Source organism: Leptodactylus fuscus, chromosome 9, assembly GCF_031893055.1.
Source record: "Leptodactylus fuscus isolate aLepFus1 chromosome 9, aLepFus1.hap2, whole genome shotgun sequence".
NCBI classification, from domain to species: domain Eukaryota; kingdom Metazoa; phylum Chordata; class Amphibia; order Anura; family Leptodactylidae; genus Leptodactylus; species Leptodactylus fuscus.
Genome location: NC_134273.1, coordinates 52,184,819 through 52,209,084, shown reverse-complemented (window position 1 = coordinate 52,209,084; position 24,266 = coordinate 52,184,819). Strand labels below are relative to the sequence as shown.

Sequence of the window (24,266 nt, the reverse complement as noted above, 5' to 3'; positions counted from 1 at the left end):
GTGTCAAAGACAGAGGAGAGGTCAAGGAGGTGGAGGACAGAGTAATGGCGCTTGGCTTTGGCTGTCAGAAGGTCATTAGTGACTTTTGTTAGGGCAGTTTCAGTGGATTGATGGGGTCTGAAGCCTGACTGTAGTCTGTCAAAGAGCAGGTTGGACGAGAGATAGGAGAAGAGTTTGGAGTGGACATGTTGCTCACAACAGTTTTGAATCATTCTGACACTGACACTTGGAGTTCACCTCTAATCTCTTTGGAAGTTGTTCTGGCCTCTTTGGTTACCATTCATATTATCTATCTCTTCAATTTGCCATCAGTTTTCCTCTTGCCAACACATCCAGGAGGGGTTGGTTAAAGTCCCACAGACTTTAAACGTCTCACTACTATGTGTAACTGTAATAACAAGAACATCAAGATGTTTGATGACCTTACAGACTTTACCTTTAACATGTTTGTATACACATGTATATAATATCCTTAGCCTGGTTTTCATCTACATCTTAGCGCCAATTTGGAGACTCTGTGGCAGTGACCACAGAAAATTTCCGGACGAAAAAGTGTTGTAAATCCAACTTATTTGTCCAGCTGTTTTTAGTTTTAAACAATGGACAGCGTTGGTGTCTGCTGTTTTGTCCTAGGCCTCTAATAGTGAAAAGGGTGAAAAGTAGTCACTGAGCTGTTTGGTATCATGGTGTGTATCAGACTCAATATGGACCAAAGAAAGCGAAGGATAGAGTAAGCAGACTAAATGAGTCTGAAGACATCTGTGATCCTACTTTAATATGTCATTATGGATCAATTATTTTCAATCTTTTCCATGGGTACATTTTTGTCCAGGAAAATTTCATTAGTTTGTTTTTCACAATTATTCAGTTGAACCACAATTCAAGCACAATATCTTATTTTCACTGGTTCATTTTCAGTAAATTGTATATAGATTAGGCTGACAGTCAAAAAAAATTTTGAGCAAATTTTTAAGTCTAATCCCTGGAAATTATTTCCTTTAGGGTCAGTTCACACGTGAAAACCGCCTAGCTTATTTGTGCGAGGTAAAAAACCTCGAGGAGTTTTTTTGACGCTGTTTTTTGCATTCCGCGCGGTTTTTGACGAGGTTTTTGACGCGGTTTTCGCTAGCGGTTTTCGCTAGGTTTTTTTTTCCTATATGTGCTATAGAAACTGCAGGCGAAAACCGCGCGGTTTTTTGCAAAAAACCGCGCGGTTTTGTGTGCAAAAAACCGCGCGGTTTTTTACCGCGCGGTTTTCGCCTCCCATTCACTTCTATGCAATTCTTCAGGCGTTTTCCGCCTGAAGAAAGGTCATGTCGCTTCTTCAGGCGGAAAACGCTAGGAGGAAAAAAAAAGCTAGTGGTCTACATAGACCACCATGTTAAAGGAGAGGTTTTTGAAGCGAATTCCGCTGTCAAAAACCTCCCCTTTGCCCACGTGTGAACTAGCCCTTAGTGTGATTGTAACATACACAAAATTTCTTGTTGTTGCAACATTGTTGCAACATTTAATTATCAATTATTTGTAATGAATGTCTTGCAGCAAAGTAAATGAATAATTTTAAAGCGGTTTCAGTTTTTGTTTCGCGAAATACGCTTTATTTGGTTCAGGATAGTCATGGTGATGCTTCTCTACACACTGGAGAATAAACTGCTTCTGGTCATTTTGAGTACTCAGTGACAAATTGAATGTGCTCTAGAGTGCAATAGAGCGTTCTGCGGCATCATTCATGATTTTCAATCCGTCAACTTTTGAGGATTCATCGATATAAATTTCATTAGTGTGCCACAGACAAGGATCTTTATGAAGAAAATCTTGGTTTATTTACAGTGCAACAAACAGTTGTTTTGTGTTGGATGATACCAAGTGAAGAAGCTTCTTGTGTGACACAAGGTCTCCGGCAAGCTGCACGCAAGTTGATCAGTCATTGTTGCCTTCCTTCTACAGAGCAAGTGCCATCTCAACTAGAGTTGAGAGAGTACTGTTCAGATCAGCCGATCCGAACAGCACGCGCGCATTGAAATCAATGCACGCAGCCGGCACGCGGCGGGTTAAGCGGCCGGCCGCCGTCAAACTGGAAGCACCAGGTGCTTCCATTCATTTCAATGCGTGCGTGCTGTTCGGATCGGCTGATCCGAACAGTACTCGCTCAACTCTAATCTCAACTTTTTCTGTGGTTAGAACCTCACTGTCAAATAAAGCCAGACCCACCATAATCTCACTGAGGTACCACTGGTGTCTGCTGAAAGTTTTTTTGCTGCCTTGGCAACAGGCACATTGATTCCTACAAGTTCTCGCAGTAATGTCAAGTCATTTTGCAGGAATGTGGTTGGGATCTAACCAAGGTACCAAGCCTTCAAGTATAAGCGGACAATAAAAGTGCAAAATTGATGGAGATTTTTTAATCCTGTCGCAGTTAAATGAAATTGATCACGAAACATGAAGATCTTCAGAGCATATATCAGTTTGGCCATCCATCAGGCCCGATGGCAGTCGCCTTGAGTGTTGATATGAGCGTCTTGGCTTACCAGCGAATCAAGGAACAGTGTTAACAATTCCTTCTAATCATCTCTTGGATGGCATTGTTATTGTGCAAGCTAGTTGGTGAAAAATTAAGTGGACCTAGCTCCATTGCAACTATGTTATTTTTCATTCCAGCTGAAAACTTGGTTTTCACCAGTTGATTCCAGGCAGCCAGAAATCTCTCGAACAACTTTATATTTGGACCTGTTGATGCCGGCCACAATTTATCAAACATATTTGCAATAATTAGCTGGTGAATGTGGTGCCTTCAGGGCAAACTTAGTAGTTCTTTCTGTAGTTTCTGTTGCAAGAGAACGCACGCATCAGAATTTCTACCAGTGTTACTACTGTCGTGTCATTTGACAAACTTCACTTTATCCAAGAACTGCCAATCCCGTAGAACCTTGAGTACAGCTGTAGCTTGTGCTATTCCTGTACTGTTAGGTATCTCTGGGATTGACAACAACTTCTCAGTTCCTGCTCCTGACATTAATATTTCCAGTCACTCAGCAGTTTCATTGTGAGTCTGGGTTGAAAACCTTTTCCTGTCCCAGTGTACAGTCAGTGGAGCACTACTATCAAAGGAAGCTTTGATAGTATTTGCTGCAATCTCTTGATGATGGCAACAAGCCTGTCTGATAGATTCCCTATTCAATGTGAGACTACCTGGATCATGACCAAACGACTGAGAAGCAGCAGCAAGAAAGTAGGTCGCTTTACTATCAATGGTATTAGTTCTGTCTATAGCTGCAGCAACTCCTGTAGTCACAATGTTGACAGGTCTTTACCGACTTACACTTCTTGGGACTAAAATGTCCATTGTCCTCATCACTATAGTTGTCAGAAGCGGCCTTGTCGCTGCTACTTCTGCTAAGTTCAGTCGATGTTGTTGACTGCTGAACTTGCTCAGTTCCTTTTTTTCTTCGTTTCTCTGCCTGTAATTCTCAGAAATCTTCTTTCCTCGACCTTGGCCAGCATTCTGTCTAATGGTCCCATGTTTCCACAACAATCTTTTTCTCTTTGAACAAAAGTCACAGTCTTCCTGAAGTTTTCTAAGTTTCATGGCATCAGCATGAGTGACATCAAACAAATCTTCAAGTTTATTAACAAATTCCTTCTTGAATTCTTGGTTTTGGTTTGCCGTGTAGCATTCTCATTGAGATTCTTCCATTGACCAAGCAGACTTTTCACCTTACTGATCACTTGATATTGTTGCCTTGTCGGGATTCTCGCTTTTTTCCAAGAACCAAAGTACTTCCTTGCCTGTGACACTAGTACATGTTGGTTGCGATACTGTATGGCACGGCAAATGAAACTGGGCCAACACCTGCCAACTCAATGGCAGCATACAACCGATAATACTGTCTGCTGTCTCTGCAAATAACCACATTTGAGAAGATCTGTAGTTCTTTTGGAGTAACCTACATTACCTGTTAAGTTCCTTCAAATACTATATGTAGTTCTGGAAAAATCGATGCTGATTTGAAGGGAAAGGATGGTTACACCTAATATTGATGTGATTTAGATTTTTCTTTTGTTCAATTAAGTTAATTGACAAGTATTTTATTTCCTATTGTTTTTATCCTCCCTAGTATTTCATAGTCTCAAATAAACTAATGTCTTCTATTTTCCTGTAGCGGTCACCTGTAATGTAGTCAGTTCCCCTTCTCATGGTATCGTTTCATGCAATCATTCAGTGGCCTTCAATAGCTTTGGTTCCACTTGTGAATTCACATGCTTAGAAGGGTGGAAGTTAAAAGGTCCCAAACAAATAAGATGCGGTCCTAGAGGATCATGGACAGAGGATCCTCCAACATGTGAAGGTACAGTGGGCTATTATTTTTTCTGTTTGCACTAGAAATGATAATTATTCTGAACCATAGCAAAAATAGAATGAATGTAACAAAACCATTCTAATAGAGATTGTTTAATGGACGCAAACCACAAATCATGTAAAGGGCCTACACATATATCATAGGGCCCCATAGCAAAATGTAATAAGATCTCCCCTCAAGTGATATTTTTATAAAAAGAAGTCTATTAGGAAAATCATTATCAAATAATACCAGTACCTTCTTGTGCCTCTTACACACTTTCCAAGTATGCCTTTGTTATTCAGCATTGCAGCTCCATTATCCAGAAAAAAATAAACACTTTATTCATATGCAAAGTACGTAAAACTGGAGCTTTGCTCTGTGCTGTAGAGAACCTACCCCAACTGCCACCCAGCTGTTCCTAGGAGAGACCTGTTAAAGGATAGTGGATTGAGCCAGGCAGCACTTAGAGGTGGGAATCCGGCTGTTGACACAGTTTTATATGCTATCTTCCATGCATTCTAAATGTAAGAGAGTAAGTTCTCAATTGACATAGAAGTCCATAATGAAAAGATTTAAAACTACACTACCAGAACATTGGTGAGTTAGTAATGTATGTGCTCAAATTGCTGGAGTGTTGCTTAAAGGGAATGGCGCCCATATCTATTAAAAATAAAACATATAGTGAAGTACAATTGTTTTTTCTAATCGGTTTTTATTTTCTGATATATGATATTAGGGGGGGGGATATTGATGTTATTTAGATTTTTCTTTTGCCCAATTAAGTTAATTGACAAGTATATTAGTCTCTATTGTTCCTAAACGTCTATATTTTATCCTCTCTAGTATTTCATAGTCTCAAATAAACTAATGTCTTCTATTTTCCTGTAGCGGTCACCTGTAATACAGTCAGTTCCCCTTCTCATGGTATCGTTTCATGCAATCATTCAGTTGCTATCAATAGCTTTGATTCCATGTGTGAATTCACATGCTTAGAAGGGTGGAAGTTGAAAGGTCCCAAACAAATAAGATGCGGTCCTAGAGGATCATGGACAGAGGATCCTCCAACATGTGAAGGTACAGTGGGCTATTATTTTTTCTGTTTGCACAAGAAATTATAATTATTCTGAGCTATAGTAAAAATATAATGAATAATACAAAACCATTATAATAGAGATTATTTAATGGAGGCAAACTACAAATACTGTCAGGGGCCTACACATATATCACAGGGCCCCATAGCAAAATGTAACAAGATCCCCCCTCAAGTGATGCTTTTATAAAAGAGAGTCTGTTAGGAAAATCATAATCAAAGTAATCCCAGTATCTTCTTGTGCTCCGTACACACTTTCCATGTATGCCTTTGTGTAACGTCTCTCCTTGTTAGTGTTTCTGTGCCACCCTCTGCTCGCACGCTGCGGCGCAGGAGGCGTGTTCAGTTTGATTCCTTGCTTACATTTGCTCTGTCTGAACACTGCTCTATTACCTCTTCTCTGTAATTGAATTTCTGCAACACCCATCTCCTGCACCTTTGTTTCCCTACGCTCCTCAAACCGTTAATCTTAGCCTTGCCTGTGCGATTGACAGCCTATCTGCCAATCAAGCCTGGGATGGGTTCTGGACTTTCTATAAACAGGGCATCAGCTCACTCATGGTTGCTGGCTATTGTGACTTGTCCTGACTTAGGGCTCGTTCACATCTGCGTCGTCGGTCCTTATTGCAGGTTTCCGTTTCCTGCATAAAACAGATGCAGGAGACGGAAGCCTGCAGGAGACTTTCTCACTCATTCATTTGAATGGGTGAGAAAGCTGTCCGGCCGTGCGCGGCAGTGAGCGTTTTGCGCTCTCCACCGCGAAACCGGGTTTTATAATCCGGACACAGAGTCGGACATGCAGTACTCTGTGTCCGGATAAAAAAATCCGGTTTCGCGGCGGAGAGCCTAAAATGCTCACCGCCGCGCACGGCCGGACCCGATCTATGGTTTCCGTCTTCTGCCATGCAGAAGACGGAAACCATAGTACGGAGACCCCAGACGCAGGTGTGAACCCAGCGTAAGCTGTTCTCTTGCTATTGCATTGTATTTCTGACTTCTAACCTTCCCTTGTGACTACTCTTTAAGATTTCGATTTGGTACTGCTTTGTCTCTCTGGTTTTGACCCTTGGCTTGCTGATTCCTCTTCTGTGTTGTTTTGTCTTGTCTAGGCCTGTTCTGTGTACAAAATCAACACTTTATTAATATGTAAATTAAGTAAAACAGGCCTTTGAGGCATTTTTTTTTACCTTCTCTGAGTTTTGCTCTGTGCTGTAGAGAACCTTCCCCAACTTCCACCCAACTCTTCCCAGGAGAGACCTATTAATTGAAGGAGGTTGGATTGAGCCAGGCAGCAGTTAGGGGAGGTAATTCGGCTGTTGACACAATTTTGTATGCTATTTTCTGTGCATTCTAAATGTCTGAGAGTAAGTTCTTGACTGCTGGTCAAACAAAGGACCAATTGACAAAGAAGCCCATAGTGAAACGTTTTAAAATCACACTACCAGAACATTGGTGAATTAGTAATGTATGTGCAAAAATTGCTGGAGTGTAGGGAATAATTGTCATCCATATGTATAATAAAAAAACAAAAACATAATGATATAATATTCTGTGAAACACCGTCTTGTGGTTGTCCATGTAAAGTTTACCTTTTTGACACTTTCTTAATTACCCAAGAACAAGAACTATGTTTTACATTGATGTAGTAGTTACAATCTAAGAAATCTACCTACCGTATTTTCCGGACTATAAGCCGCACATAAAAACCTACGATTTCCTCAGAAATCGTAAGTGCGGCTTATAGTCCGGTGCGGCTTATATATGGATGGAAGCGGCGGCAAAGACTGCGTGCCGCTTCCATACATACATAAAAGGCACCGTAAGGGTGCATTCACACTACCGAACGCCGGCGTGTATCACAGCCGTACACGCCGGCGTTACAGCAGGGCTGCCGGACACTTCCTATTCATTTCTATGGGAGCAGGCATGCGAGCGCTCCCCATAGAAATGAATGGACAGACACTTCCCATTCATTTCTATGGGAGCCGGCATGCGAGCGCTCCCTATAGAAATGAATGGAAAAAAGCAGTCCATTCATTTCTATGGGGAGCGCTCGCATGTCGGCTCCCATAGAAATGAATAGGAAGTGTCCGGCAGCCCTGCTGTCACGCCGGCCTGAAACAGAACGTGAAACTTACCCAGCGGTGCAGGGCGGGCGGGCGGGCATTCAGGCCTCCTCTGCCTCCGATGTTCCGTCCTTCTCCTCCGGCGCTCGCTGATAATGGCCGGGGCGCATGCGCAATATCATAATGCTTCTACTGCGCATGTGCCCTGGCCATTATCAGCTTGCGAGCGCCGGAGGAGGACGGAACATCGGAGGAAGAGGAGGCCTGAATGCCCGCCCACCCTACACCGCTCGGTAAGTTTGACATTCTGTTTCAGGCTTTTATTTTAAAACGGGGGGGGGGGGTAGTTTAACCTAACGTTTATGGTTGGGCTCTATCAGCATGATTTTGCTGATAGAGCCCCTCCTCGCCTGCCGAGCGCTTCCAATAGAAGCGGCTGGCACGCGGGGGGTTAAGCGGCCGCTGGCAAAGTCTGCCTGCCGCCGCTTTCAATAAGATATAATGCGCACCGGACTGCGGCTTATAGTCCGGTGCGCCTTATATATGAACCGAGACGGACTATAAGGCGCTCATGGGCAATGCGGCTTATAGTCCAGTGCGCCTTATAGTCCGTAAAATATGGTAATTTCAGAGCAAAATTATTTCTCTTGTAGCGGTTACATGTGGACAACTCGGTACTCCTCAGAAAGGTTCATTTCTATGCAGTCATCAATGGGCTGAGAACAGCTTTGGCTCCACTTGTGAATTAATTTGCCCAGAAGGATGGACATTAAAGGGTCCTAATGTAACAACTTGTAGATCTGTGGGACAATGGACAGAAGACATCCCCAGATGTGAAGGTATTATTTCTACCATATTGAATGCATATTTGTATATTATTTTACTCTCAAAAAAGGTTTTATTAGAGAAAAGTAGAAACAATATAAAAACTGTACAAGCACAAATGTGGAGAGACCCCACACAGAGGAGCATATGGGATATATACATTTTCATAATAAAAAAAAGAAGAAAGAAAGAAAATAAGTCATGATGTTCATGAAATAATAATAATAATAATAATAAAAGTCCCAAAATAAAACCAAAAAAGTCAAGGAGTGGAGAGAGGGAAGGAGAAAGGAAAAGCCAAGGAAGAGTGAGTGAAGAGAAATCACAGGCCATATCAAGACCAAGAAATATGAAATGGCAGGGACGTAACTACCAGGCTAGCAAGGGCAGCGGCTGCCTAGGACATTAGGGGGCCTGGGGGCAGCCACTTTTTTTTTTTTTTAATAGTAATTCCAGCAGATAATGGGCGTTATTTACTTACTGATCCTCACTCCTCTCTCACTGCCGCATCTGCTTCCCCTTCTGCAGATGCAGCTGTGATCAGGAGCAGGGATTGGCGAGTGAGGCCACAGGTCCGCAAACACCACAAACACCACAAACACTGCTATGATTATACTTTGGGGTCTGTGTGCAGAGGCTACAATGGGGCATAATACTGTGTGCAGGGGCTACTATAGGGGCATCATACTGTGTGCATGGGCCACTATGGGGCATAATACTCTATGCAGGGGCCACTATTGTGCATAACAGTGTGTGTAGAAGGGCCACTGTGGGGCATAATACTGCATGCAGGGGCCACTATTGTGCATAATAGTGTGTGTGGAGGGGCCACTGTGGGGCATAATAGTGTGTCCAGGAATAAAGTTTGTCTGGGAGCTGGGGGGCCCATGTCAAATGTTCGCCTTGTTGCCTTGTGGCCACTGGTTGTATCCATAAAATGGTCTGGCGTCCAGAATTATGAAGGTACCCTTACACATGTATAACAACAATATAGGATTAAGAATTGCCTTATAATGCATAAAACTATACCAGGCAGGCAGATCACTGTAGCTGCATTGTATGATACATTTTATGATACATCTAGTTGTTCCTACAGTATAAGAAACTTGTGAATTCCACTTTTTAGTTGACGCTAGGTTCACACCTGCGTTCTGGTCTCCGTTCTGTGCTTTCCGTCTTCTGCATGCAAGAAGACGTAAAGCACAGACCGGGTGCTTTCTAATATCCTTAGCTAGGGTTCTCATCTGGGTCAGAGTGACCATTTGGAGACTCCGTTGCAATGATCACATAAAAAGTTGCCTCAAGTGAAACTGCTGAAACTCTTTCGGGCCCGCAATTTCAGTTTAAAACAATGGACAACACTGGTGTTTGCTGTTTTGTTCTAGTTCTCCAATGGTGAAAAATAGTCACTGTGTTGTGTGACATCATGGTGTATATCAAACTCAATGTGGACCAAATGAATGAATGAATGAGAGAGTAGGCAGACTTGCACTTTGAAGACACCTATGATACTAAGTATAGGACACACCTTAGTTTAACATGTCCTTATGGTCAAATTATTTTCAGTCTTTTCTAAGGGTACTGTCATTTTTGTCCAGGTCAGTTTCATTAGCTTGTTTTTTACAATTATTCAGTATTTCAGTCCCTAATGTTTCTAAGCTATGTTTATATTTTTTTATCCTCACTAGTATTTCATAGGCTCAAATAAACTAATGTCTTCTATTTTCCTGTAGTGGTCACCTGTAATGCAGTCAGTTCCCCTTCTCATGGTATCGTTTCGTGCAACCATTCAGTTATGAATAGCTTTGATTCCATGTGTGAATTTACATGTTTAGAAGGGTGGAAGTTAAAAGGTCCCAAACAAATAAAATGCGGACCTAGAGGATCATGGACAGAGGATCCTCCAACATGTGAAGGTACAGTGGGCTATTATTTTTTTCTGTTTACACTAGAAATTATGATTATTCTGAACTATAGCGGAAATATAATGAATAAAACAAAACCATTATAATAGAGATTATTCAATGGAGACAAACTACAAATACTGTCAGGGGCCTATAAGATCCCCCTTAAGGTGATGCTTTTATAAAAGGGAGTCTGTCTGCAGCTTCATTACACAGAAAAATCAAAACTTTATTCATATGCAAATTAAACAAAACAGGCTTTTGGGACATTTTTCTTTTATCTTCCCCGGGCTTTGCTCAGTACTGTGGACAACCTCAAAAAATTACTTTACTGGTTCAAGTTGAATTATTTGACCTAATTGTTAGTACAAAAATTCACTGAATAGAATCATAGGTCCCAAAATCCTAGGTCTCAAAAATAATAAAATCTAACTTTTATTAAATTAGCCAAAAAACACAAATATAATATGTGCTCAAAAGAAAAGTGTTAGAATCAAGCAAAAATAGAAAAAAACTACCAGAGTAGACCATCTCTATGGTATAGCAGAGCTGGACCCACATATGATAGCACATGGGGAGCCTAGGAATCAGCCCAAAGTATATGCTAACCAGCTGGTGCTTTCCCTAAGAGGCTCCCCCAGGCATATAGCCCAGGTACAAGGTCTCCTGAACAAAATCTGCCTAATAATGCTGGAAGCTGGCTGTTGCCCTGAACTGTAAAGACCCTACACTATGCATTTCGCTGGTGTCAAAGTTTAATCAGGGGTCAGATAGACTACACCAAACCTAGAGAAAGTATCATACAGACACACTCTAGCAACATGTCCACATTGATAGTAGCAGCACACTGAACTGAACTCTTATAACTTAAAGGGGCTCTATCAGCAAAATTTTGCTGTATAAGCCCCACATATGCGTGAATAGCCTCTAACCCCTTCCCGACATCCGCCGTAATAGTACGGCGCATGTTGGGTGTGTAACTATGGTGACCGCCCGGGAGCAGTAGACAACCGGCTCTAATGCCTCCGATTGGTCCCCAGACCGATCGGAGGCATTAATCCCTCCATTTTGCCGGTGATCGCTGGCTCCGGGAGCATGCTCCAGGGCCGACGTCACATTGGCATGACAGCCGGGAGCCTTTACAAGGCTCCCAGGCTTGTCTGCAAGCTCTTTCTTTTGCAGGCTGGTTTATGCAGCCTGCAAAAGAAAGGATGATTTTTTGCAATGCATTAGCATTGTAATGCATTGCATTAGTGATCGGACCCCCTGGGGTTCAACACCCCTAGGGGGTCTAATAAATGAAAAAAAAAAAAAATTAAAAAAAGTAAAAAAAAAAAATATAAAAAAATATAAAACGTATTAAAAATTCAAATCACCCCCCTTTCCCTAGAACACATATAAAAGTAGTTAAAAACTGTTAAACACATACATGTTAGGTATCCCCGTGTCCAAAATCGCCCGTTCTACAAATCTATAAAAATATTTTTCCTGTTCGGTAAATGCCGTAGTGGGAAAAATAGTCAAAAGTGCCAAACAGCCGTTTTTTCACTGTTTTGATTCTGATAAAAATTTGAATAAAAAGTGATCAAAGCAATAGCATTTCCCGAAAATGGTAGAACTAAAAAGTACACCCGACCCCGCAAAAAAAGACGCCCTATACATCCCCATACACGCACGTATAAAAAAGTTACGGCTGTCGGAATATGGCGACTTTTAGAAAAAAAAATGTTAACACAGTTTTGGATTTATTTTAAGGGGTCAAAATGTAAATAAAACCATATAAATTTGGTATCCCTGGAACCGTACCGAAACACAGAATACAGGGGACATGTCATTTTGGCTGCACAGTGAACGCTGTAAAATCAAAGCCTGTAAGAGAGTCGCAGAAGTGCATTTTTTCTTCAAATCCACCCCATTCTGAATTTTTTTCCTGCTTCCTCGTACATTATATAGAATAATTAATGGTGGCATCATGAAGAAAAATTTGTCCCTCAAAAATTAAGACCTCATATGGCTCTGGGAGCGGAGAAATAAAAAAGTTATGGGGTTTAGAAGGAGGGGAGTCAAAAACGAAAAACGAAAATCAAAAAATGCCATCGGCGGGAAAGGGTTAAAAAGGCTATTCAGGCACCACTAATCTTATTTTAAATCCCCGTCCCGTTTTAAAATAAAACTATAAAAACATATATGTAAATCATACTTTTGCATGCATGGGGGGCGGTCGTGCACGATACATGGGACTTGTCCCTAAGGTGAATAAAAACTTCACTTGATACAGGATACCCGATCTTTCTCCTGTATTATTCTTTGCAGGTATATGGTCACCCACCCCTTCTCCTTTAAAACCCTTTCTATTCCCAATTCAGGTATTCATGGGTTTATGCATAGACGGATTACGAAGGGTTAATTAGACTTTCACTGGATTAACTCTTCCTGCTGATAGCCAAAGTTTCCTCCCTGTTAGTCTTAGAGGGCCGTGGTCCTTGACCTAATTAAATTGCACCCATTAACAGTGTATATTGAAGGGGTATAAGGGCTAGGGTAATAAATTCTGCTACACTGACTCCTCTGTGTCTATGGTAGTCAGCTCATGATTCAGTGTCTCTGGGTCAGACTGTTTGAGATCCCCAGTCCCTGGTCAGTTACCCCTCCCCCCTGCAGATGCAGTGGTGTGCTTAGGTCAGATCATAAACAGAGCCCTATAGTTTCATGGATGTTCAAATTCTCAATGCACGTTTTGCTAACTGAATTAGCTCATCAGGAGAGATTATAGGTTGGGAGATAAATAGCACAATAGATAAAGTTGTGCGGTTAAAACCGCATTTCCTGTGACCTTAGTGGTAGGTCCCAGTACTCCAGCAAGTCCAACCGCATACCTCCCAACCGTCCCGATTTCCGCGGGACAGTCCCGATTTGGGTGACATGTCCCGCGGTCCCGGTTGGAGGGAGGTATGTCCCGATTTCAACTCAGATCTGCGTCCAGAGGACGCAGATCTGAGTTGAACACACATGCGGCTGAAGGAAGATTCTGACACAGGTCAGCTCCTCGCTTCGCCGCTGCCCGCCTCTCTCCCTGACACACGCGGCTGAAGCTGCTCGCGTGCTCGCTTCGCCGCTGCGTCTCTCTCTCTCGCTGACACATGCGGCTGAAGCGAGGAGCTGACCTGTGTCAGCTCCTCGCTTCGCTGCTGCCGCCGGCTCCTGGCTTGTAGACGCGATGTACACGCCAGGAGCCGGCGGCAGCAGCGAAGCGAGGAGCTGACACAGGTCAGCTCCTCGCTTCAGCCGCATGTGTCAGCGAGAGAGAGAGACGCAGCGGCGAAGCGAGCACGTGAGCAGCTTCAGCCGCATGTGTCAGCGAGAGAGGCGGCGAGGGAGCGGAGGAGAAGGTAAGTTTAATGTGGAGGTGTAACGTGAATCTGGGGGCAGATGAAGGAGAGGACGGCATGACATTGGGGCAGAGATGGGGGACATGAATCTGGGGGCAGAGATGGGGGACATGAATCTGGGGGCAGAGATGGAGAGGACATGAATCTGAGGGCAGAGATGGGGGACATGAATCTGGGGGCAGAGATGGGGGACATGAATCTGGGGGCAGAGATGGAGAGGACATGAATCTGAGGGCAGAGATGGGGGACATGAATCTGGGGGCAGAGATGGGGGACATGAATTTGGGGGCAGAGATGGAGGGACATGAATCTGGGGGCAGAGATGGGGGACATGAATCTGGGGGCAGAGATGGAGGGACAGGAATCTGGGGGCAGAGATGGAGGGACATGAATCTGGGGGCAGAGATGGGGGACATGAATCTGGGGGCAGAGATGGGGGACATGAATCTGGGGGCAGAGATGGAGGGACAGGAATCTGGGGGCAGAGATGGAGGGACATGAATCTGGGGGCAGAGATGGACCTGTGTCAGCTCCTTCCTTCAGCCGCATGTGTCAGCGAGAGAGGCGGCGAGGGAGCGGAGGAGAAGGTAATGAATCTGAGGGCAGAGATGGGGGACATGAATCTGGGGGCAGAGATGGGGGACATGAATCTGGGAGCAGAGATGGAGAGGACATGAATTTGGGGGCAGAGATGGAGGGACATGAATCTGGGGGCAGAGATGGGGGACATGAATCTGGGGGCAGAGATGGAGGGACAGGAATCTGGGGGCAGAGATGTGGGACATGAATCTGGGGGCAGAGATGTGGGGACATGAATCTGGGGGCAGAGATGGAGGGACAGGAATATGGGGGCAGAGATGTGGGACATGAATCTGGGGGCAGAGATGTGGGGACATGAATCTGGGGGCAGAGATGGAGGGACATGAATCTGGGGGCAGAGATGGGGGACATGAATCTGGGGGCAGAGATGGAGGGACAGGAATCTGGGGGCAGAGATGAGGGACATGAATCTGGGGGCAGAGATGGAGGGGACATGAATCTGGGGGCAGAGATGGTGGACATGAATCTGGGGGCAGAGATGGAGGGACATGAATCTGGGGGCAGAGATGGAGGGACAGGAATCTGGGGGCAGAGATGTGGGACATGAATCTGGGGGCAGAGATGGAGGGGACATGAATCTGGGGGCAGAGATGGAGAGGACATGAATCTGGGGGCAGAGATGGAGAGGACATGAATCTGGGGGCAGAGATGGAGAGGACATGAATCTGGGGGCAGATGAAGGGTGTATATGAAACTGGGGGAGAGATAGAGGGGGGACATATAATTTACGGGTGACTGTAGGAGGATTATACTGTGTGCGGGCACATGAAAAATTAACGAGTGGGCGGAGTCAACACAAAAGTGGGTGGGGCTAAATTTGCCGCGGCGCACTACGCGCGCCACACATTTTGTCCCTCTTTCGGTTCTTCAAAAGTTGGGAGGTATGCAACCGGTGGGAGGAAACTTTGGCTATCAGCAGAAAGAGTTAACCCAGTGAAAGTCTAATTAACCCTTCATAATCCGTCTATGCATAAACCCATGAATACCTGAATTGGGAATAGAAAGGGTTTTAAAGGAGAAGGGGTGGGTGACTATATACCTGCATAGAATAATACAGGAGAAAGATCGGGTATCCTGTATCAAGTGAATCTTTGTCCGAATGTTAAGTTTTTATTCACCTTAGGGACAAGTCCCATGGTTTTTTTATTTTTTATATAATAAAAGTTATGTTTTATTACTTATTTGTTCAGGGTTACCCAAGTTGTTCAAACCCATAGATAATAAGGGCACTCAAGGGTCAGAGTGAATGAGTCAACAAGATAATAGGGCACCGATAAACAAAATCCTTATGATCTGCGCTTCGAAAAGTTGCAAGCTCATCAAAAAAAATATTACAGAAAAACCTCCAATGGCGCAATGTGAAAAGGTACCTAGGATCACATTAATCATATGCCAGACATATCAACATATCTCCCAACTTTCAAAAGATAGAAACAGGCACAGAATGCGCCCAGAGGCAAATTTAGCTTCATCCACTTCTATGTTGACTCCGTCTATTATTATTCATTTTTCTATGTGCCCCCATACAGTATAATCCTCCTACAGTCACCCTATTATTATATGCCCCCATGCGGGGTAGGATCCACCCATCTGGATCCTACCCTGCGTGCATTATCTGCTCTATATGGCATTCTCCTTAAGGATGCTACACCCGGGTACCCTTCATATACAGGCCCTTGGAAGTCAGACCTCAGTGTAAGTCGCTCTTCTGCCGCATGGGATAGGTCCTTCCTATCTGGACAAAAACTCCCTCTGCCTTGCAGTGCACAGGAAAAAAAAATTAAAATACTGACTCAATCGTACCTGTTTCTCTGACTGTTGTTGTCGCAGTGGCTCTGAGAAAGGTACCCTTTACCAAATTGTGTGACGTTTTCAGGCCCTTTTGGGAGCCTTCGTTTGCTCTTTACTCCAAAGTGTGTGGCCGAACCATCACTCCATCACCGCAACTGGCCTTTCTCTCTGTTATACCTGGTAAAATTTCTGTGGCAAAGAAGGATCACCTGCGACATTTCCTCACGGCCACTGGAACAGTTATTCCCACCTATCCTGGTTGAGTTTGTAGAGGAGATTCTTCTTATCTGGAGAATGGAGGTCCTAGTGGTGGAAGACTCACTCAATCCTTCCAAGTTTGATGCCCTCTTGCGGCCATTGGTGGTATTCCAGGGGTCTTCTGAGTTCTCCTACTTCTTCTCCTAACCTCAACACATTTTGTACTTCTTCCCTGGGAGGCTGGCAGTTGGCTTCTGTCCCCTCCCCCTCTGTTTTTTACCTTTCTCACTTTCCCCATCCCTCCAGTATGTTTTCTCTGTTTTTTGGTATGTATTTTGCCCCGTTCTTTGCTGTTTCCCTCTATCTTCTTGCTGTCTATTTGCTTTGTATATGAGGATGGAGTTACAGTGGTCCCATGATGTTGGACTTTTATTCATCTTAAGATGTTTACTTGACCCATACTTGACCCTTCCTCGTCTTATCTTATCGGTATTTGGTGAAATACTCCTTGTGCCCTAGTTACTTTTTATGTTCTCCTCTTGCCTCGGTGGCTTGCAGACCTCCATACAATTTGTTTGCCTATTTTATCTTTGGTCTATTGTTATTTAAAAATGTAAAATCTTTCCTAATAAAAATTGATTAAACATAATACACAATATATTTTTGTGTCTAGTTGCATCATAAAACCACTTTCCTGTATGAGATTAAAAAAAGAAATTACCTCATATTCTGGTTTTCATAAATTTCTTCAGAAGATGAGTGTTCAAATAAACTTACATGTAAGCTAGTATAATTTGCTGCCATCTGTTTCCTTTTTCCTGATGCCGTACTCTCTTGTCTAAGACATAAGAAATTAAAGACTTTATTAAACTAGTTTAAGTAGTTAGGCATTTCCTTCAATACAAATGTAAGCCCATAATTTGTACTGCACTCTTGAAGTCGGATCAATCTTCCGTTTCTCCTTTAAGTTCCACAGAAAAATGTTATAGCTAAACATTCCTTGTGGTTATTTTAAGAAATTCAAGTTAAAGCATTGTGTAGATTGTAATGATTTCAGCATCTTGAAATGTTTCTTACTTTTGCCTGTCCCATGCCCTGTTTTTTCTAGTCATTTTACTGAACACTGCTTAAATAGAATAGTGATTGGCAACAATTCTGACACTGTGTATATACAGTATATCTTGTTTTGGTTTTGTTGTACAAAAACTATTTCAAGAAAAATAGCAAGGCACTAAAAGCATTTAAGTGGTGACCTGGACAGTGAGGACTAAAACTGCGTCAGTCAGATTGTTTTATTTAATTTTTTTTGCTGTTACAATATAACTATATAACTATAACTTTTTTTTTTCTTTAAATGTGGATTGTGAGCCCCACATAGAGCTCACAATGTACATTTTTTTTCCTATTAGTATGTCTTTTTGGAATATGGGATGGAAATCCATGCAAACACGGGGAGAACATACAAACTCCTTGCAGATGGTTTTTTGCCCTTGGTGGGATTTGAACACCAGGACCCAGTGCTGCAAGGCTACAGTGCTAACCACTGAGCCACCATGTGGCCCCTTAATGGTGGCTATAACTTGAGTAAAGCAGATTCTACTCCTTAAAGTAAGGTCAGCTACCCTAAAAATTACATCTCTTCAGTTCTCAACGCTAGATGTGTAGAAGGTGGTCTCTCCCTAAGGAGTGACGTTATCCCCACAACGCTAGATGGTAATCCTGACATCATTGCTCTGAATCTCTCTTGCATGCTGGAGCCTGTTGAATTAAAAGGACAAAACTTCAGGAGTTACACATAGAGCAAACCTCTGATGTTTTGCATTTAATGTTGTCATGGCAAGCAATAAAGCATGTTGTGTTGCTGAATTTACATGTTAGGAGCTGCACATGGGGAAAGGTTTTGCTGTTTTACATCAATGTGCATTTTCTGTACTCAGCCACATATGGTGATGCAACCAGCAGTTTACATGCACATTTTAGGTTCCAGGGTGTTGAGGGGCAACCACTTATAGACTCTGATGCCACAAAGGAAAGAGACAAAAATTACTAACTGCTACCTGCTCAAAGAGTGCAATTCTAGTAGAGATATTATCAAAGTGTATGTAAGAATGTTTCTACCTAAGCCATAAAAATGCAATTCCTTTACAAGTGTCTCTCCTAATCTATTCCTGTACTATGTTAAACTACGGGAAGAATATGCAAATCTGCCTTCCATGATGTAATTAGGAAGACAGTTGCTGCCTCAGTATTGCGAACCAATAGAGGGCGCTCACTGGAATGTGCAAGCCTGTCATATGACAGGATTCCAGTGAAATAACCCAATAATGGCTGCTTCCTTTAGCATCATGCCCGACCTTCCAAGAGGCCTTTGTTTTGCAATGATGCTGGGATTATTACCAGGTATAGTCTCTCAATCGAGGACAGCTGTTTCGATCTACTTGGATCTCTTCAGCTCGATGTAGAGAGTACTATAACCTGGTAGAGGTGAGCGGCTTAGACAGCTGTCCTCGATTGAGAGACTATACCTGGTAATAATCCCAGCGTCATTGCAAAACAAAGGCCTCTTGGAAGGTCGGGCATGATGCTAAAGTGAGCAGCCATTATTGGGTTATTTCACTGGAATCCTGTCATAAGACAGGCTTGCACATTCCAGTGAGCGCCCTCTATTGGTTCGCAATACTGAGGCAGCAACTGTCTTCCTAATTACATCATGGAAGGCAGATTTGCATATTCTTCCCATAGTTCCTTGCAAAGTGGAGTGCTAAAGGCTTAACAAGTCTCCACACACCTATATGGTGGTCTCTCCCTAAGGAGTGACAATATCCCCTTAACTATGTTAAACTACAGCACATATTGAGAAATTCACCTATAGTTGTAAGATTATTGTGGCAGACAATAATTGAATACAATTCAAAGCAAAATCTAGAATATTTTAGCTTGATGTCTAGTTTGATTTTGGCCTGTGTCTTTACTTATTCACAATCCAGTAGTATTTTTACTGAACAGTGTTTCTCTAGATGAGAAAACAGACATTTCAGCACATCTCAAAGGAAGCCTCCACCATAACAGTAGTTGGCACATAGCTACACACTTGCAGTAAAATGAAAAGGTGTGTGAAACTGCTGCTTTATCTTTAGGTCTACCAAATCCATTGTCTTACCTGTGAGGTGTTGACCCTGATCACTGTCTATTATCTGTTTATGAGACCCCAAATCTACACAGGGTTGGACTGGCGTGTCTAGGGCCCACCAGTGGAATTGTTTCTAGGGGCCCACCACCAGGACCTTGCAGACCAGAGATACCGAGACAGGGCAGTTAAATGTAATAACATGTTGGGAGCCATGCTGCTCACCCGCCATACAATGTGCAACAACATACTACCTAAACCTACTGCTACACTCTGTATGGAAAGTGAACAGGGCAGCTCCTAGAAATGTTACCATTACCTGTAGCCACACTGTCCTGGAAGAGCTGATCTGCAGAGGTCCTGGCTGTTGTATCATTACAGATGTAATATTGACGGCCTATCCTAAGGACAGACCATCAATATTATAAAGTTGGATAAATCCTTTAAAGATTTGTCCAGGAATTAGATCAACCCATGTGCCTGGCGGGAGGTGTAAAATAAAAAATAAATCAATAAAAAGTGCCTTCACCTGTCCCCATTGCTCCATTGTCCGCCGCCAGTGTCCATTTAGTCTCGTGCTGGCACCTCCTTGCTGGGAGTCCTGCACCTCATGGGACCACTGAAACAAATTAGATACAGGATTTCCAGAAATGAGGCCATGAGACTGAACAGACACAGGCAGGAGGATAACGGGGCGCTGGGGACAAAAGCTCAATGATAAACACTGCGTCTCACTGTTGTGCCTAATCCTTATAGAGGACCTTTCACCATTTGGGGCACATGCGGATTAATACACCGCTAGAAAGCCGACACTGCGCTGAATTCAGTGCATCTTTCCTGTTCTGTGCCCCGGGTGAAGAGCTAGCGGTGATGGTACTGCAGCTCTTCACTGTCAGAAGGGCGTTTCTGACAGTCAATCAGTAACGCCCTTCCTCACAGTAGCATCTATTGTGCTGTATTGTTGTGAGGGGGCTTTGCTTACCGCCTAGTGATGACGCTGAGCGGTGAGGAACGCTACCTCCCCCCAGTACACGTCTATGGACGAACATTATCAGGAGGGGAGGGGGCGTTCCTCCCCGATCTCACAGTACAGCACAATAGGCGCTGCCGGGAAGAAGGACGTTCCTGACTGACTGTCAGAAACGCCCTTCTGACAGTGAAGAGCTACAGTACCGGGACCAATAGCTCTTCACCGGGGGCACAGAACAGGAAAGCTGCACTGAATTCAGCGCACTGTCGGCTTTCTAGCGGTATATAAAACCGCATGTGCCCCAGGAGGTGAAAGGTCCTCTGTAACATCTCAATATACTGTACATCACACTATAAGGATAAAACCTAACACAGCGTCCCACAGCCAAAAAGCGCTGCGGGAAAACCCCCGGCGGCAACACATCAGTTTTCCTGCAGCGCTTTTTGCAGAAACTCCACAAAGGTTTGCTCTGAGGACTTTCTGCTTCCATTATACCTATAGGGACACTGTAGGTGTTTCCGTAGGTATAAGTGCTGTGATTTCCAAAAACTGCAACAGTTACCTACACACTCATACATATACATTCATATATACTCACACACACATATATTTTATATATATATATATATATATATATATATATATATAATTAGCATAGCATATACACATTTATATACATTCATATACCATATATACTATATATACTCACATATTTACATACACTCACAAATTATTATAGCATACTGTATATACACACACATACCTGTATACAAACATACAGTCCTCACACAGTATACAAGACACATGCTTTAACCCTTAAGTACTATCATGGTGTCTATCATAGTGATATGTGTATGGTAGTGGTGTATGATAGACACCATGATAGGACTTAAGGGTTAAACAAATGTACACATATACATATTAAATATTACATTTTACCAAAAAAAAAGAAAAAAATATACTCACATTTGTGAAGCAGCAGCAGACTCCTCTGTCCCCACACTGGCCGATGTAAACGATGACTCACTCTGAAGTGGAGGGGGAGGGGGGAAAGTCCGGGCTTGCAGAGAGATCGCTTCCTAAGATTGCACTGGCAGAAGGCCCCTTGGTGTAAGTGTCGGGGCACTGGGGAACTGCCAGCAGCCATGCTTCTTTATTCATTACAGCGCTGCCAGCAGCCTGGGGCCCCAATCTTACTGTTCCAGACCCTGCCACTAGCAGTGCTCAGTTTATCAATGCAAATGCACTGCACAGGGGCCCGAACCAGCCCCTGACATCCCGATCGGGCCCCTGACCAGTGCTTCTGCATTGAGGAAATGAGCACTGACAGTCAAGGCTTGGGGCCTACCGGGGGATTCCCCGGGGCCCCGGCGGGCCAGTCCGACCCTGAATCTACATATAATTGCTAACAGTAGATTCTTGGCGCTAGCAGGGGCTGCTAGTTTGTAACCACTGGGATGTATTCAGAGCTTTTGGCAAGTGGTTTTGAGTAGAGATGAGCGAGTACTGTTCGGATCAGCCAATCCGAACAGCACGCACGCATTGAAATTAATGGACGTAGCCGGCACGCGGGGGGTTAAGCGGCCGGCCGGCGTCAAAGCGGAAGTACCAGGTGCTTCCATTCATTTCAATGCGTGCATGCTGTTTGGATCGGCTGATCCGAACAGTACTCGCTCATCTCTAGTTTTGAGGAAATTTCACACAGAATTTACAGAATTGAACTTTAAAACTATTAAACATGATTGACAATAGTTGGTTGCAAATGAAGTACCCGTATTTTTCGGACTATAAGACGCACTTTTTTTCCCCAAAATTTGGGGGGAAAAGAAGGGTGCGTCTTATAGTCCGAATGTGGCGCCTGGCATCCGCTGTAATAGAGAGGCGGATGCCGGCAAGGGATAGATGCAGGTGCCGGGGCCTGAGACATCGCTGCGCTCCTCTGCCCTGCATGAAGCCAGCAGCAGCAGGGGCGATGCTATTCCGCTCCTCCGTCCCCCCGCCGCTGGCTTCATGCAGGGCAGAGGAGCGTAGCGATGTCTCAGGCCCCGGCACCTGTGCTGGCGTCTATCCCTCGCCGGCATCCGCCTCTCTAGTACAGCGGATGCTGGGTCTGTATTGGCGGCCCCTTCTCCCCCGGGGCCGGTCCCCACCGGCCCCATACCTGTGAAGTTGCAGGCCAGCTCCTGCGCGGCGATATCGCAGGAGCTGACTTGTTCAGGTGACAGCTGGGAGCCTAATGAAGGCTCCCAGGCCTGTCACTGCTATATTAGTATTGGTCTATGACCAGCCGTAATACTAATATACAGAATGTCCCATAGACGGCAATACAGTTGTATTGCCGTCTATGGGACTCGCAATCAAGCGACCGCAGGTTCAAGCCCCCGGGGGGAATAAAATAGTAAAAAAAAAAAAAGCTTTAAAAATATGAAATAAAAGTTCTAAATCACTCCTTTCCCAAGAATATATATAACAGTAGAAAATCATATATCATAAACCGCCGGGTTTTTTTTTTTCAATACAAGGTGATCTAAGCAATAGATATTCCCCAAAATGGTATAACTAAAAAGTACATCTGGCCCCGCAAAAAAAAAAAAACACTCTATGCGTCCCCGTACAGCTGCAGGGTCACCTGTCAATGTGGCCTTGCAGCTGTTGCAAAACTACAACTCCCATATATTAAATATTTTACCATTTTTTGCTTCAACATTTTTTTCCCTATTTTCCTCCTCTAAAACCTAGGTGCATCTTATAGTCCAGTGCATCTTATAGTTTGAAAAATACGGTAATCACAGGAGTGTACCAATGACACTGTATTAACTCAATCAATCCATCTTTTGAGGCATACCATAAGACTAATAGGATAGTATAATAACATAAATGAAACATGGATTCTAATGTGTTTATTTCTCTAGAACAAAAGAGATTTGTCTACCATCAGGAAGACCATACTAAAGCAATATTTATAATTGGCCTGACCACTGCTACTAGTGCATTATCCGTGGCAATGCTTCTTTGGTTAGTTATCCGAAGACTTAAGAAAGGTAAAAACTGCATTTTTTAAATTATATATTACTTTCTAATTAAAACAAACAAGCAGTATGTTAATAGATTGAAGCTCCTGCATCAACTCGTGGGGTCCATTGGTTTAAATCTAACCAAGGGAACTATGAATATGGAGTTTGTTAGTCCTCTAGCATTTTATAATCCTGCTCTAGCTGGGTGTGATAGATTTAAGAAAAAGATTTGCGGGCCTAGGGGCTGATAGTAAGTATGACAAATTCTGTACAGCAATGCAAAATACGGTGGTGCTAAATAAGCAACAAGAAATAAATAGGAGAGATAAGGCTTTGGGTTATGCTTCTTCTTGTGATACTTTTAAAATTCTTCTCCGCACTACTGTTTGGTTTTCATCATTATTTTCATCATCCCGGTTTTCATCATTATGTTAATGAGTCTGCAGGCAGCACAGGGAGCGTTCCCCATGCTCAAACTCATTAGAGACTCATGGAGATTCATTAGCATAATGACAAAAACCCGGATATCTACCGAGAAGAATTCTGACGTGGGCTTAGTAAAAAACGGGATTCTAAGGGTGCATTCACACTAAGTATACACTGAGCTGATTCTGAACGTAAAACAAAGCAGATCCCATTCATTTCTATGGGAGCCGGCATACGAGTGCTCCCCATTGAAATGAATGGGCTGCTTTTTTCCCTATTGTTGTAGCAGAGCTCAGCGCACACTCAGTTCTGCTACATCTCTGGTGTAGCAGAGCTCAGCGCACACTCAGTTCTGCTACATCTCAAGTGTAGCAGAGCTCAGCGCACACTCAGCTCTGCTACATCTGAAGTGTAGCAGAGCTCAGCACACACTCAGCTCTGCTACATCTCAAGTGTAGCAGAGCTCAGCGCACGGCCAGCTCTGCTACATCTCAGGTGTAGCAGAGCTGTGCGCTTAACACTGCTA

General features: G+C 43.5%; 1 protein-coding gene across 1 annotated transcript in view; it reads left to right on the top strand.

Moving 5' to 3' along the window:
• Positions 1-16,410, top strand: part of LOC142217848 (E-selectin-like) — a 35,639-nt gene extending 19,229 nt beyond the window's left edge. The window contains exons 6-10 of the mRNA XM_075286167.1: positions 4,161-4,346; positions 5,229-5,414; positions 8,150-8,335; positions 10,055-10,237; positions 16,091-16,410. Coding sequence (XP_075142268.1) covers positions 4,161-4,346; positions 5,229-5,414; positions 8,150-8,335; positions 10,055-10,237; positions 16,091-16,410 — 1,061 coding nt within the window. The remainder of the gene's footprint in view (positions 1-4,160; positions 4,347-5,228; positions 5,415-8,149; positions 8,336-10,054; positions 10,238-16,090) is intronic.
• The last annotated feature ends 7,856 nt before the right edge of the window (positions 16,411-24,266 follow it).